The sequence below is a fragment of the Petaurus breviceps genome, unplaced genomic scaffold (assembly GCF_028583685.1).
Source record: "Petaurus breviceps papuanus isolate PSGF00001 unplaced genomic scaffold, PetGlider_PUasm1.0 90696, whole genome shotgun sequence".
In the NCBI taxonomy this organism is placed as follows: Eukaryota; Metazoa; Chordata; class Mammalia; order Diprotodontia; family Petauridae; genus Petaurus; species Petaurus breviceps.
In genome coordinates this window covers 7,440,171-7,457,302 of record NW_027187314.1, presented here as the reverse complement: position 1 = coordinate 7,457,302, position 17,132 = coordinate 7,440,171, and the positions used below count along the sequence as shown (strand labels likewise).

Genomic DNA, 17,132 nt, shown 5'->3' with positions numbered 1-17,132 from the left:
ACAGAGCAGGTTAAATTGGATGATGAGATCAGAAACCAGATTGTAGATGTTTAAAAGAGTGTAAGGAAAACAAGTAAAAATCCTGAGCATGGGCTGATTTCTAAAGGAGTTAACTATAAAGAGAAGGAATGATTACTTTGATTTTTGTAGAAACTTTGCATTTGCTTATTATCCAAGTATATGTGTATTTCCCCTTATTAATTAAAAACTTCTTGGGGACAGACAGAAGCTATTCTGTCTTACCGTTGTTTCCTTGTTACCTCACAAAAGTTCTGCCAAATAGTAGGGGTTTAGTGGATATTTAAGTAAAGTGAAAAGTGGTGAATGATTTAAACATTGACCATTGGATTAGTACTTTATACTTGGGAAACATAGAAGTACAAAGGGTTTTTGACCAGAGGACTGACAGATGTACATTATTACTATTATTTTATCAGTTATGTGAAGGACACCCTGGAGAGGAAAGAGATTAGATAAAGGGGAAATACTTAGGAAAGCAATTTAATAGTTTTAATGTAAGGTGATAAGGGACCAACTTGGTATCGTAGGAATGTCAATGGAAAGAAGAGGACAAGGGAGATTATGGAGATAGACAAATTAAATAACATTAAAAATTTTCAGCAAAATCTACTAGTCTTTACCTTTCACTAGTTAGAGGCTTTTTTTGGGAAATTACTTAACTTCTAAGTAACCTCCACTTTCTCATTTATAAATAAGGATAATATCTGAATTACCTATCTCACAGGCAAGTTACAAGGAAATTGCTTTACACATTTAAAGCATTGTCTAAATGTGAGTTATTATTCTTGCCATTTTTTTCTTTTTCAGTGGAGTGACTTCTGAAGTGGTGATTGTTTGGATGACTCATTTGTTCATTCATCATATTTATTTAGCGCATACTATGTTTACAACATTGCACAAGGAACTCAGGATACTAAGAAACACAAAAGAGTTCTGTGATCAAGGAGCTCATGATTTAGCTGGCAACACATATGCAGAACGTTCAATAACAATACAGGGAACAAGCAGACACTTGGAGATCCAGAAAGGCTTTATCTAAATTTTGAAGCTATTAGCTATAACAAAAACATGTGGAAATATGAAAACAAAATAAAGCATCAATAGAAAGTAGGGAATAACTTTGATTTATTTTAGTTTATTTTCCACTTATTATTTAGCAAATGATTTCTAGCTCTTTTATTAGTTCAAATGTATTAATAATTTAGGAAAAATCTAATTTTCAATATGATGTGACACTGTTATTTGGAAACAGAGCTGAACATAGAGTTGTAAGACTGTAGGGCAGTCCCTATTTCCCTCCTTATTAATGGTGAGATTTTAGGCAAGTCACAAATCTTTCTGGCTCCAAGTTTCCTCAAATATTAAAGAACGGAGTTGGATGAGAAGACTGCTAAGGCCTCTTCTTAGTGTGGTGAGGCTATATCCTATAGCTGAACAGTAATACTCAGAGTTGTAAATAGCATAGGACAAATGGGACATTGATTCGGAGTCCATCATCTGGAGAAAGGGATCTGTGCACTTTAGCATCCTGTTTCCATGCCTCCTAGTCCTCTGTTGGTCCATTTCATCAGAACATGATTATCCCCTGTTCCCTCAGGAGACTCTAGGCAGCTATTGCAAAGTCAAAGTGCTGTATCTCCCATGCTTTGTTTTTTCCCACTTCCATCACCTAATTTTTTTTTTAGAGGGGGTAGAGGTGGAATGGGGAAGGTGTCATGAGTTGTTAGTTGTACAGAATTATAGGTCATTATCTAGAAGAAAGAACAAGAAAATCTGGCAGGAGATTACTGCTCTAGTGAATGTAGATAGAATGGAAGTAATTTGAGGGGAGGAAACATTTTTTTTTCTTCTTTCTAACCATAATGCCTAGAACATAGTAGGCCCTTAATACATGCTGGCTGATTGAATTACCTGTTAAATTTAAAACCCTCTTTGATCTTGAGTTATAAATCAAATGAACCCCTTTTCTACACTTCCCTCATCTCCTCCCTGTCCTAATTCTTAAGTTTGTATGATAAATAATTAAATATTAAGTGAATGGAACAAGGAAAAAATATTGCAGAAGTTGAGAAGAGTCAGAGATTACTGTGAACTGAACCCTTTAGAAGGATTCACAGATGAGATGTTAGGCTGGGAAGGATTTGAATAAGCAGAAAAGGATGGAAACTGTATCCTAAGAGAAAGTCCTAGCATAAGCACCAATACAGGGACAATATTAATTGAGGAATGGTTAAGACATAGCAAATGGGGAAAATAGCCTGTTTAGAGAATAGAGTTTATGTAGAGAAGATGTAGATGAAGGTAGAAGAAAAAGGTTGTAGACTTACAACTCAAGGGACCTCAGAAGTTGTCTAGTTGAACACCTTCATTTTCCACATGAGGAAACTGATGCCCCCAAATGTTAAATGGCCAATATGTACAAGGTCGAACAAGTAGTACCAGGTTTAGCACATGGAAGGTTTTAAATATTGTACTAAGAATGTTGAGCTTTATCCTACCCGCAGCATTACTGGGCTATTCCACATTTTCTTTAGAGATATAGTGTTATTATGACGTCAGAGATGATTGTTTTTCAGATAAAAGGGTCTATGTCATTTCTTTAGTACAAACTTGACATTTTATAGATGAGGAAGATAAGTTTGAAAGAAGTTAATGATTGTCCAGGGTCATAAAGTGGTAAGTAAAAGAGTCGTGATTTGATTCTAGGGCCCCCTCCAGTTTTGATTATTGCATGCCTATTATGTACTGAGTACTATGCTAAGTGATGCAGATAACAAGAAAGGCAAAAAAATCCTTATTGAAATAAAGGGGGTAGTGATGGGCTTAGATCTGATATTTAGGAAGATCACTATGAAGTGAGTGCATAGTTAACTGGAGTGGGGAGAGACTCAAGATAGGGATATCCAACACAAGGCCATTGTGATAGTTTAGGAATGGGGAACTTGAGGTTTAGGCCAGTGGTTATGTCAGAGGAGAGAAGAGTACATATATGAGAGATGTTACGGCAATAGAAATGACAGGACCTGACTACTGATTAGATGTGAGAATTGGGTTTGAGGGTGTAGTGTCAAGAATGAGGGCTTCTTTGTGAGTCTATGTGACTGGGACCTTAGACAGAAATAGAAAGTTAGAAAGGGTGATGATTTGGGGGAAAGAAAATGAGTTGTTTCAGTCTTTGGAGTTTGTTTTACATCTCAGATGTACACACACACACACATACATATTCATGGACATATATATATATGTGTGTGTATGTGTGTGCATATATACACACATACATGTGTACATGCACACCCACATATTTTTCCACTACACCAAATGACAAAAGACTAGTATTAGAAATGTGGTATATTTAAAATGATGATCATGATGATGATGATGACGATGATGATGACAATGATGATGATGATGATGTGGTTCTCTGCAGTGGATGGGGGGAAAGCTACAGGCATGGAAACCAGTCAGGAAGTTGTTTCAGTAGTCTAGAGGAGGTACAATGAGGGCTTGAAAGAAGAAAGTCACTATGGGAACAGAAAGAGGCAAGTACAGGAGAAATTATTGAAGCAGAATTCTTAGGCGTTTGTGCCTCCTTTCAAAAAGGAAGAGAAAGTGTCAAAGATGCCTCCAAGGTTTCAAGCCTGGGTGACTGAGAAAATGATGGTTCTACTGATCAAAATAAGGAAGTCAGGGGAAGGAACTGAGAAGAATATAATGTGTATAATTTTAGACGTGTTGAGTCTGAGGTGATCAACTACAAAAAAAAAAATCTATAAACCCAGAAGGGAAGCTCTTAGGTAATTTTTTCCCTTTCATGATGTTCTATTTTTCATTATCTCTGACATTAGGACTCGAGTTTGTTTCTAACCTGAGGAAGTATCTCCTATTATTTTTAACAGAGCTTATGAGATGAAACATCACAAGTGTACATCCTTTAGAAATCAAAACTCCTTCAATATTTGCTTCCAAACCCAACACGTCCCTACAGAGTAACTGTAAACATAGAAAACCTCCTACAAGTTTCTTTAACCTCACTTAAAAATTTGAATCAAAGTGGGTATACATTAGACCCTCGCTGAACAAACTGTGTTCTAACAATGCAGCATTATTACACCTTAAAAAATCACAAATGTGAATCACTCAGAGAAACACAAGAAGGATTGTTTGAACTGAGGCAGTGAAAGAGGCAGAACTGGGGGTACAATATATGTGAAAACTACAATAATATAAAATGGAATCACCAACAGCTGAACTAAGATTATTTTTAAGGACCGGTTTTCATGGTGGAGAATAGATAATGAAATGTATTTCCTGCCTTTCAGTAAAGGGAGAGTGACTGTCAGTATGAAAGTTCTTTATCATGTCACTTTTCATAGTTTGTTCAGTTAGTTTTGCACAACTGTTTTTCTATAGTATCAGGAGAATTCTTGGGGGGGTAACATCAGGAAAAACTGAATTGTAAAATACAAATGGTAGCAATAATACTTGAAAAAATAGATTAATCTTGCTTATTGATAGGGTACAGGGGCTTTTCATTAAATTATATTAGATTATTAAATATGGCACAATTTCGTTAAATTATATCAGATTATTAAATATGGCACAAAGTTCACTCAGACCTGAAAAGTGAAAACAACTCATTTCACAAATGAGGCAAATAGGATGAAGTGAATCGCCCAGGGTCACACAACTATTAAGTGTCTGAGGCCAGATTTGAACTCATGTAGTTGAGTCTTCCTGACTCCAGACCCAACACTTTATTCGCTGTTCTACCTACCTGCCTAAGGAGCCTAGTGAAAGCAATAAAAAAGAAAACAACATAAGAATAGGAACAATAAAGGTGTGTGTGTGTGTGTGTGTGTGTGTGTGTGTGTATAAAGAAGAAAACAGAAGAAATTTCAGAAGGAAACAGACAAGTGGGACAGATTTAGAAATAATCCCGAGTTTATGATCTTTTTATTAAAAAAAATGTAAGCTGTATTATAATAGAGATTGAATATCACATAGAATCAGTTTTTCTATCTTTGTTTATGGAAATGATAATTTTTGTGTCTTTTTCAGTTTCTGAATAGCAAATAAGTGTGTTTATGTGTGTATGTCCTTATACAAATACGTTACTCAATAATGACATAGAGCTAGGCAAACAGCTTACTGAGGTAGTTATGCATATCTATATGTGTATAGGTGTACAATCACATGGCCATACATCTTAGACAGTGAATACAGATGGACAGTGATCTGAGTATAGAACTGAGGGGAATATCAGACTAGATCCTGTTTGACAAATTATTTAGCACAAACAACAATTTCAAAAAGGTTAAATGCCAAGGAAAGTTCATCTTTTTAGCATCAATGTCACTTGGTGATTACACATCATATAAAACTTAAATCTTGACAAGGGAAGAGGAAAAGGTGATGTGAACTTTATTCTTTTTGAATATAACTGGACTGAATCAATTTTCTACAGGAGAAATAAACATGTAAGGTTTTTCTTTAGTACTTGTCCTCAGAGGTGTTGGGCATCTGATGAACTTCTATGCACATTTGACTAATTGGATCATGTTGTTGTTGTTCAGTTGTGCTGACTTTCTGTGACCCCATTTGGGTTTTCTTGGCAAAGATACTGAAGGTATTTGCCATTGCCTTTTGCAGCTCATTTTTTTTATAGATGTGGAACTGAGGCAGAGTGAAGTGACTTATTCAGGCTCCCACAGAAAATAAGTGTCTAAGTCTACATTTGAACTCAGGGAGATGAGTTTTCCTGACTACAGGTCTGACACACTATACAATGGACCACCTAGAGTGTGTATGTTTGTGTGTATAGTTTGTGTGTATGGACACATACATATACATATAAGTGTGTGTTTGTGTATATGTGTGTGTGTGTATATATATATATATATATGCATATATATATATATATTCATTCATCCATTCTGTCCTTGGACATGATAGCCCTAATTTCTGTCCATAGGCCAAAATAAGGACAAATGAGGTTATTTGTAAAAGCATAACCACATTCTACTTCTTGGAAAAAAATTATAACTATTAAGAATTTCAAAGAAAAATATTTATTTTATTTATTTTTAAGCATTTTTCTTCTTTTAATATGTCTTCCTTATTCTATTTCTGCCTTTACAAAATTACTCTGACAGTGTTATAAGAAGTACAATCTCCTCCTAGACTCTGTTTAAACCATACTAATGCAGAATGACAGCACAAAGTCACTGGAACTATGAGGCAAAAGACAAGTCAGCACCCACAAGACTGTAGGAATTGATCAATTTTATATAGGCATTTTCTTCTCCTGTGGGGAAGTTGACAGGAGAGAAGGTGTCTTCATTTTCCAACTCTGCATAATATCTCCTTAGGTAAATGCACACAGCAGACAATCAGGCTAAAAAATATACATTTGCATAGCAACTTTCTTCTGAGGCGAAAACACTTTACAGATGTTACTTCCTAAATTATCAAAAACATCCTTGTAGTATTATTATAATCAACTTAATTTTGTATCTATAGATCAGCTTCTAATCAGCGGCAGAGTCTAGAAAGCAATTTCCTTCTCTCTGACTAACATTAGTAGATCTTAGTTACCCTACCTGAACAGGAACTTGTACCTCCTTGACTATCCAAGTCTTGAAATGAGATACAAATTATGGTTACGCATATGCACACACATATATACATAATACATCCATGCATACATATACACCCAAATAACACACATGATTCAAACATATATATGCATACACAGATGTAGATTTTAAGTATACCTCATGTGATTTTTATTTTTGAGTGCCATTGTTCTATAGATGAGGGCATTGTTTTACTACAATTTACCTTGGAAATGTATCCAATTCAACAATTGCATTCAACACACATTTATTAAATACCTACAGTATGCAAAGCTTTGCTTCTGAATTAAAGAAAAGCAGTCTAGGAACCTCCACAGTGACAGGCAACATAGCATTGTGGAAGAATAACAAATCTGGAGGAAGGATGATGTGAGTTCAAATCCTTCCTTTCACATTTAATATTTATGTCACCTTAGGTAACTCATTCAAAATCTCTGAATTTCAGTTTCTTCATCTCTAAAATAAGGACAATAATAGCTCTTATACCCTCAAAGATTTGTTAGTCAACAAACATTTATTAAGGGCTGACTATGAGCTAGGCTCTATGCTAAGTACTGGAGATATAAAAAGGTACCTTCTTTAATGAAGTTCACCTTCTTATAAGGCAGAAAATATGTAAATAACTTAATGCAATTTATAGATAGATAGACAGAGAGACAGAGAGACAGGCAGACAGACAGACAGACAGACAGACAGACAGACAGACAGACAGATAGATAGATAGATAGATAGATAGATAGATAGATAGATAGATATAGAGTGAGAGGGAGGAGGGAAAAGGGAGGGAGGGAAAGAAAGAGAAGATGGAAGGTAATCTAAGGGGGGAATGACATTATTAGTTGGGGAGGACTGGGGAAGGTCTCCTGCAGAAAGTGGGACTTGAGTTTGTCTTTAAAGAAATCAAGGGAATTAAGGGGTTGAAGTATACATAGAGAAAAATGCCAACTTTAGGAATAAACAAGTAATGCAAAGACACAAAGATAGGCAATTTAGTGACGTATTCTGCAATAGTCCAGCAGTAACGTATATGGTCAAGAGTAAAGCACAAAAAGAGTGGAAAGGTAGGAAGGAGCCATGTTATAAAGAACTTGAAATTCCAAACAGAGAAATTTACATTTGATCTAACATTTGAACACTAACCAGCCACTGGAGATAATTGATAGTGGGGGGCTGACATGATCCAGACCCATGCTTTAGAAAAATCACTTTGGCAGCTAAATGAGGGATGGATTGGCATGGAGACAGTTGAGACGGACAAATTAGAAAACTATTACAATAGTACAGGTGAGAGGTGTTGAGCTCCAAGAGAGAAGGGAACATATACATAAGAAATACTCTGAAGGTAGAAATGACAAAATTTGGCAATTTAAATATGTGGGGTGAATGAGAATGAAATAGCATGAATAATACTGGCATCCTCCCCAGTAAATAAGGATATTCAAAAGAGGAGAATTTAGAGGGGAAAGATAATGTGTTCTGTTTTTACACATCTAGTTTAAGACATTTTAGGGACAACCCCTTTGAGATGTTTATGAGAAAGTGGTGTGATAAATAACCCTAGCTCATCAGAAAGAGTGAGAGTGAGAATGAGAGAGAGAGAGATTACTTTTTTAAAGTGCTTTGTAGCCAGCTAATGTGGGAATGTTTTACATGACTTCTTATATATAATGGGTATCATATTTCTAGCCTTTTTTATGGCTGGGTGAAGGAGTGGAAGAAAGGAGAGGAATTGGAACTCAAATTTAAAAAAAATATTAAAAGTAAGTGCTTTTAAACTTAAAGGTCTATGTAGATGTTAACTATTTTCATTTTATAGATGGTGATTGTTATTAATTATTACTATGTGTTGATAAAGAAAACATAACTAAAAGAGTCAATTGCAAGGATCTGGGAAGGCCTCACAGAGGAGTTGTATGGAAGTCAAACAATAAGGAAACAAAAGGATTCTAAGAGGCAGAGATAAGGAGGCAACACATTAAAAGGATGAGGGACAACATTATGTGAATGTACCTAGTGAAGAAATGGAATATTTACTTGGGGAATCCCCAGTTGTCTAGTCCATGTGAAATGTGAAGGTTGTGAATAACAGCAATGTGAAGCCAGAGTTAAATTGTTAGAAGTGTTTTATGGTGAGGTTACAAAATTGCATTTTATCCTAGACACTACTAGAAGCCATTACAAACTTTACAAAAGAGGAACAACATGGTTAGATCTTTGCCTTAGGAAGTTTACTTTTTTTAGCCATGTGGAAGATGGATTACAGAGTGGATGATGGAGGACAGGAAGAAAATTTAGAGACTATTAAAACACTGCAGGGGAGAAGTAACCAAACTCAGATAGTGTCCAAGTAAATGTTAAGAAGAGGAGGGATGCTGGAAGTAGATTCAAAAGGGCTGCACAACTGATTGATTAAGGGTAATGAGGGTGGATATTCATCTTTCATCATTATAAAATAAACAAATTACAATATATTCACCTGCAGTATTGTTGAAGGATAAATAAACTTTACATATGTGGGAAAAAAGAATACATATTAAATGAGACATATAGCAAAAGCAAATGCGTGGAGGCAATAATTGGTAAGATTTGTTTAGACTCCATTGGACGGAAAAGTCTGTTTAGAGGAGAGGATTTTTGTTGTTGTTTTTTTTTTTCACTGTAGTTGATGAGAAGCTGCAAAGGCAAGGTGGAAAGCTTTCAGATTCATAGATTATCAAAGGTAGAAGTAACTTTGAAGATCATATACTCTGAGTCCCTCATTTTCTATATTGGCTATAGATTATGGAAAGTCTTCAATTTCTGACTAGGGAAATTTTATAAGGCATTGCAATGGCCATGTGGCTCAATCCATACTCTATAAAAGATTATTTTCATGTAAGTATATGTTTTATCTTTTAATTAATGAAATCCTATTAGATATCTTTTAAAAATCTAAGTTGAGATTCAGCGATATCCTGCCTCGCTTCCTGCGTCCCTCTCTCTTTTGCTGCCTGCTCGTCGCCATCATGGGTCGCATGCATGCTCTCGGAGAAGGGCCTGTCCCAGTTGGCTCTGCTGTACCGCCGCAGCGTGCCCACGTGGCTGAAGCCCACCTCGGACGACGTGAAGGAGCAGATCTACAGACTCGCCAAGAAGGGCCTGATGACCTCCCAAATGGGTGTGATCCTGAGGGATTCTCATGGTGTTGCACAAGTACGCTTTGTAACTGGCAACAAAATTTTGAGAATTCTGAAGTCCAAGGGACTTGCCCCTGATCTGCCTGAAGATCTTTATCACTTGATCAAGAAAGCTGTTGCTGTTCCAAAGCATCTTGAGAGAAACAGAAAGGATAAGGACTCTAAATTCCGTCTGATTCTGAATGAGAGCCGAAATCACTGACTGGCTAGGTGCTACAAGACCAAGAGAGTGCTCCCACCTAATTGGAAATATGAATCTTCCACAGCCTCTGCTCTGGTTGCATAAATTTTGGTTTATGTACTCAAGTAATAAAGTCACATCTAACTGAAAAAAAAAAACTATGCTGAGATAGAAGTTCCTCGATCATTTATACCGTTTGACTATTAATATATTCCAAGGAGGTTATTGACATGAGGAAACTATCTGTATTTATAAAAAAAAAAATTCACAGCACTGTAGGGAATAGGGAAGAGTAAGAATCTAGATAAAAATGGGAAGAAAAATATGATGCACAGTGGAAAATTCAAATACAAAAGAACCATAATGCAATGATTACAACAGTGAAACTAACATTTTGAAGCAAAAAAAAATTTCTGGCCAACTATATTGGTCAATATTAATTTAATAGTATCGAAGATAAAGGGCAAATCCTCTTTTTTTCTTTTAACAAATGAGAAAAACAACATATTAAATAAAATAGAGGAAATATTATTTGTATATGTATCAGGAAGATTATTATGTAAAAGCTTAATGTATGAATTAAATGTAAAAATTAAATAATAATAAATTTTTAATGTATCATGAAGGAGGCAACGCACTGTAGTGGATGGGGAAAAAAGTCTTGATTTCAGGAAGATTTGGCTTCAAGTCCTACCTCTGACACACTTAAGCTTTGTAGCCCTTGGCAAATCACTTAACTTCTTAATAATCTCCCTCTTACTTCCTGTCCCACAGCTTTCTCACACTGTAATTGCAGAGAAATTACCAAACTGCCTTCATAGAGGAAGAACATCAATGAGAACTTTCTGTACTGATAAAATCACATATCCAGTCAAAATGTAAGAAAAAATATGTTTGAAGGAATGAACTATGTGATCCTTGCCTAACAACCATTTCTGGTTATGCTGTAGGAATGTTTAATGTGGATTTTATAGGGGACCATGTGTATATGTGCTAATCTTATGCTGGCTTTCACGCTAAGCCCTATTTTTTCATGTAAACTAACTCACACCCACATCTCAAGGAACCTCCTTTTGAGAATAGATGGAGAGATGATGTGTGTGAAATAGGTTTGCATTGGGTTGTGATAATTCTTTTGTATTAATAAATTAATTTGTTTTTAGTTTTCAACATTCAGTTCCATAAGTTTTAAATTTTCTCCACCTCCCTACTCTACCCCCTCTCCAAGACAGCATGAAGTCTGATATAGGTTCTACATATTCATTCTTATTAAATATATTTTCACATTAGTCATGTTGTATAGAAGAATTTTAATGGGAGGAACGATGAGAAAGAAAAACAAAACAAAAAGAGAGAAAATAGCATACTTTAATCTGAATTCAGACTCCATATTTCTTTCTCTGGATATGGACGGTGTTTTCCATTATGCGTCTTTTGAACTTATTTTAGGTCCTTGCATTTCTGAGAAGAGCTAAGTCTATCAAAGTCAGTCAAAACACAATGTGGCTGTTACTTTGTACTTCTGGTCATTTCATTCAGCATCAGTTCATATAAGCCTTTCTGGTATTTCTGAAGTCTGACTGCTCATCATCAAGCACAATAGTATTCCATTACATTTACATGCCACAACTTGTTCAGTCACTCCCCAACTGATGGGAATCCCCTCAATTTTCAATTTTGGCTCTCACAAAAAGAGCTGCTATAAATATTTTTGTACATATGTGTCCTTTTCCCATTGTTATGATCTCTTTAGGATATAGCCCTACTAGGGATATTGCTGGGTCAAAGGGTATGCAGAGTTTTACAGTCATTTGGGTATAGTTCCAAATGGCTCTCCAGAATGGTTGGATCAGTTCTCAACTCCACTAACAACGAATTAGTGACCCAATTTTCCCACATCTTCTCCAACACTTATCACATTTCTGCTTTGTCATGTTAGCCAATTTGATAGGTGTGATGTGGTACCTCAGAGTTGTTTTAATTTGCATTTCTCTAATCAATAGTGATTTAAAACTGTTTTTCATATGAGTATAGATAGGTTTAATTTCTTCCTCTAAAAACTGCCTGTTCATATCCTTTGAGAATTTATCAATTGGGAAATGACTTTTACTCTTGTAAATTTGACTCAGTTTTCTAAATATTTTAGAAAAGAGGCCTTTATCAGAGACACTGGTTATAAAAGTTCTTTTCCCATTTTATGCTTCCCTACTAATCTTGATTGCATTGGCTTTCTTTGTGCAATAACTTTTCAATTTAATGTAATAAGAATTATCCATTTTGCATTTCATAATGTTCTCTATCTCTTGTTTGGTCATAAATTCCTCTGTTCTCCATAAATCTGACAGATAAACTGTTCATCGCTCTCCTAATTTGCTTATAGTATCAGCCTTTATATCTAAATTATCAACCTATCTTGACTTTATTTTGGTCTTTGCCCTGTTTCTGCCATATTTTTTTTCCAATTTTCCCAGAAGTTTTGTCAAATAGTGAGTTCTTATCCCAGATGCTGGAGTCTTTACTATAGTCATTGTCTACTGTGTCTCCTATAACTAACCTAATCCACTGATCCACCACTCTATTTCTTAGCTAGTAACAATAGTTTTGTTGTTGAATGATTGCTGCTTATAATACAATTCAAGATCTGGTATGGCTAGGCCACCTTCCCTAGCATTTTCTTTTCATTCATTCCCTTGATATTATGGATATTTTGTTCTTCCAGATTAATTTTGTTATTATTTTTTCTAGGTCTATAAATAATTTTTGGTAGTTTAATTGGTATGGCATTGAATAAGTAAATTAATGTAGGTAGATCATATGGGTTTGAATGATTCTTAAAGAAAGTTATTAAAGGTAAGATATTGTTTTAATGTCTATACTTGTTTTTGGAATCAAGGTTATGAGAGATAAGTAGACCTCAGGTGTAGAGATTCTGTCTAAATGTGGAAAGCCTATTTAAAATGAGTTGTCCTTTATATTATTCTTGAAAATCAACCTAAGATGCTGACACCCAGGCCGGTAGTCAAGGGCTTTTGTTGGCTTCTGAGCATTCGTCAGTCTGTCATTTTATTCATCATTTACATATGGTTCACTGATAACTGACAGCAACTTTATCCATCATTACATATGGCCCATTAACAGTTGACAGCTGTCAGTAAGGCAAAACTCACTCAAGCCACTCTCCATTCATGATGTATAGGCAAACAGAGGGGAGAGAGCCTGAACCAACCACCTGTTCAGGCTGTCTTCATTTGGCATTAATTAACTCTGTTGGCTGAAATTCTCCTTTCACTACAGTAGAAAAGATCCAGTTCAAAGAAAATGTATTTGTCTAAAATCTTTGGTTGGGCCAATTGTGTTTTGCTTTTAAGAAACACCACCCACACCCATATGCATCAGTTTATTATTCCATCCCCAAACATATTCTTTTTACCATTGAGTAGAGAGTCTCAGTGTGAGGACACAGGGTATTTTATTTAAAAAAATAATCTAATGAGTAATCATAATATGCTGACACTTGGAATTTTATTTATTTTATGCATTTGTTGAGCACCATGTGCATGTACAATACCATGCTAGGTATTGTGGAGAAAACAAGGAAGGACACAAAGTCATTGCCATCAGGGAGCTTGTAGTGGCTGGGCTGAAAAGACACAAAACAGACTAAGAGAACTTCTAATTTCCAAGAGACAAATAAGAATATAAGAGAATAATACAATAGCCATCCCAAGGTAGTATTTCATTTAGTGTGAAATGAATGGTAGAGATGAGCACTGAGAGACATGATTATTTCTTTCTTGTATTTAATAACTGATTATTGAATTAGGACCAAGGTTTTTCCTTTTTTTTATACTTCCTCATCCAGAAATCACAAGAAATCTTAGGCAAAACTTACCCAGTCAGGAAGGCTAAGACCTAACCAAAGACAGTAAAGAAACTCTAATTTTAGGTGAATGGGTAAATTCCTGCTCATTGTGTTTACTCAGAAAGGTCTGAGAAAATGTGGATTCTCGTTTTTGTCAGATGGGTGATATGGATATTGATGTCTCTTTGACCAAGACTGAGTGCTCAAAATCACTTCCTGTAGCCCCTCATTAGAATAGATCCACCTCTCATTATAATATTCATTTTCCCTCATTAACTATTAAACAATCAAAGTCGATGCCACCTTCTGGAATACCCACTCTTCCAAGGGCATGTAAACTCTGAGTGGGTTCCAGAAAGGTGTTTGGCATGTGAGTGTCACTGACTCTTTTATTAATAAAATGATTAATCACCCAGAAACTATGTCTCTCAAATTTTTTGAATATCAAAGCATTATGAGTTCAATATAAGGAGGGAGAGAGCATAGTAGCCTAGAGTGGCCAAATAAGGTTTCTATGACGTCGTGAAAGAAATATAACATAAACTATTATAAGCCTAAATTGGATTTGGATAAAAAGGAGGGAGGAAACAACACAAGCATTTGGATGGAGGCAGAAAGGTGATATGCTCTAGATAGCTACTGTGTATAAATAAGTAAGGCATATAGATATAGGTATGTACATAGATATGCACATATTTATATGTATACATGTATATGCATGTATGTATATACACATATACATACATGCAGTCTATTTTCAATGTACATAGACATATATGTGTATATACATATGTGTATATATGAGAGAGAGGAATAGTAGGGAAAAGAAAAGTAGATTGTGTTTTCATTGCTGCTGATATCAATTTGTATAATTTAGCTACAACATAATTATAATCAATGTATAGAACCATGTTCAGCAATATAAAATATTTTTTTTTGTATGATGCCACTCAAAGCTATAATGAAGACTTTTTTGCATATGGCACAAGGGTACAAGGTAAGGGTACCATCAGTAAGAAACCACTGCGTGGTTTTAACACTTCTAGATTGGTTGCTACTGGAGACAAAGAAGGAGCGAGGTAGGTGGTAGGGTGGCAAGGTATGACTTCCATGGAAGGATAAGATTATTGTCATCCTCTAAATTTTCCCCCTTAGGGTAAAAGGTCTGATCATGCTCCTTAAGTTTTATCTCATGTTCCCTTAAGCCCTCTAAATTTATGAATCACAATCCTAAAGATGTCTTCTCTAAACTCCAAACTTAATATATGCTTTATATAATCTATTCCATCTACACTTATTTTTTCCTTTGAGGTAGAGGGAGGAACATGTTTTTATAACATGGTAATGCACATATTAGATGCTATTAAAATTACAGTGACATAGGGCTGCAAAACAGCAACAGCTCAACTCAAAACACTGGTGATTCCACATCAGATCAGTAATATTTTTCATGTATGCTTCACTGCTAAATATTTATACAATATTATGCAGAGGAGTTACTAGAACGTATCTTATTTTTGTACAGTAATACATATCAAAAATTTGTTGAAAATCACGTTTGCAGTCTTTTCCAAAAAATGTAAGTAAAGCAAGAAAAAGTTGTTTTCAAACTCTTATCACTCTGCCCTAATCCATTAAAAAGCCATAAACACATTCGCATATGATGGAAGCTGATCAAATACAGCCCACATTGAGGGATGGGCTGAAGATATTTTCAGTAGTGAGTCTTACATCTACGATTTAAAAATAAAAAGAGTCTCATGGTTGCCACTGCCTTATAATTTTTATCTCAGAATTGATCTTTTTTGACTCATTAACTGCATAAACCAAATGCTGATGTGTGTGTCTGGATTTTGTGAGGAAAAAAGAAATTAAGGGATAGTTATAGGGGCTAGAGTTATTAATATGAATATGTAATACGAAAGAGTGTGCTGGAGACAGTTCCAAACAGAGCTAATTGTTAAATTTTTATCATGAATCTGGATACTTTGAAATTAAGCAAATGCTATAAATAAAGACTTAATTTATTGTTTCATTGACTATTTAGACCAGGGTTTCTTAAACTTTTTTCCACTTACCCCTTTTACCATTTTGGCTTGGTTAGTTGGTGTTGCATGGCCTTAGAGCATGCAAAGTGTAACATGTACATGGTTTGTGTTCAGAACCAAGGTTACAGTGAAGTTGTGTGATGTAACACTGGTAAGCTCTGTCAGAAACACTTCAAATTCATTTTGAGTTTGATTGTTAATTAATTTTTATCCATTGTGCATTCAGAAACATTTTACTGTTATCAAATTTTTCATGACTCCATATGGGGTCGTGACACACAGTTTAAGAAACCCTGAACTTTAGACTTAACAAAATAATGAAGTGATCTGTTATATTACTACAGATAAAACCTAAAAAAATGACTTTTTTCCCCAAAGAGATGGTTGTTAAATGTTTACCAGCACAATCCTGGTTATATACCACTTTGCACAATAAATATGAAAATTATGTTTAAATGTATTTCAATATTTTAGACACATCATGGTATACTGGAAAGATAGCTGACCCAAAAGCCAGGAAGAACTAACTTCAAATCTGACCTGACCCTGGGCAAGTCATTGACCTCCCAGTATTCTAAGAACCTCTCCAACACTAGAAGTTGCAGGGAAATGATGAATTACATTGATAGAAATAATTTCCAAATCTGAGTGTTCTCTATATTGATCAAACTATATGTCCAGTTTCCCTCCCAAGCTGCAGTTTCATTGAAATGGGTATTCCTCTCCCTCTGCTATTACAGATGGTAACCCTCCCACTCCTATTTTGACTTAGTAGATCTTAGTGAATTCCTTAACACCCTCTTTGCCTGTACTGGAGGGGGAGTACCTCGGGGGCCATCTCTTTGGTGATGAGCCTGTCCCAACTTAGTTAGCTGTGCATCAGGCATACATAATTCATCACTGAGCCCTTACCCCAAACCTTTCCAGCTTGCTGTAGTTTGTTTGTACTTAGCAGATGCAGCTTTTGAAAGTGCAAATCGCCTCGTGACCAAGAGAGTAGGACTTAAGTGAGATAATAAGCATAATTAGCACAAATTGAATGTTGTTATGATAAAACTTATACCTTTTTTATAAAACTGCTAGAACTGAAACCATGCATGTATCAAGAAGCACAACCATAAAAGTTCATGTTTGTCTAGGTACAAAATGTAGGTTTCCTTTTTCAATGTGTTTCTACCAAGCTCCTACTATATGCAAGTCACTTTGCTT

The 17,132-nt window shown here is 35.3% G+C and overlaps 2 protein-coding genes across 2 annotated transcripts in view; one reads left to right on the top strand and one right to left on the bottom strand.

The window, feature by feature from the left end:
- IL1RAPL1 (interleukin 1 receptor accessory protein like 1) overlaps positions 1 to 17,132 on the bottom strand; it is a 1,610,170-nt gene that overhangs the window by 1,443,270 nt on the left and 149,768 nt on the right. The window lies entirely within an intron of this gene.
- On the top strand, positions 8,762 to 10,171 carry LOC138144288 (small ribosomal subunit protein uS15-like). Its single transcript, XM_069065615.1, has one exon. The coding sequence runs from the start codon at positions 9,675 to 9,677 to the stop codon at positions 10,032 to 10,034; it is 360 nt and encodes a 119-aa protein (XP_068921716.1). The 5' UTR covers positions 8,762 to 9,674; the 3' UTR covers positions 10,035 to 10,171.

What these genes read in the sequence shown, in the direction of transcription:
- LOC138144288 (XM_069065615.1), top strand. Translation starts at nt 9,675, where the DNA reads ATGCTCTCGGAGAAGGGCCTGTCCCAGTTGGCTCTGCTGTACCGCCGC.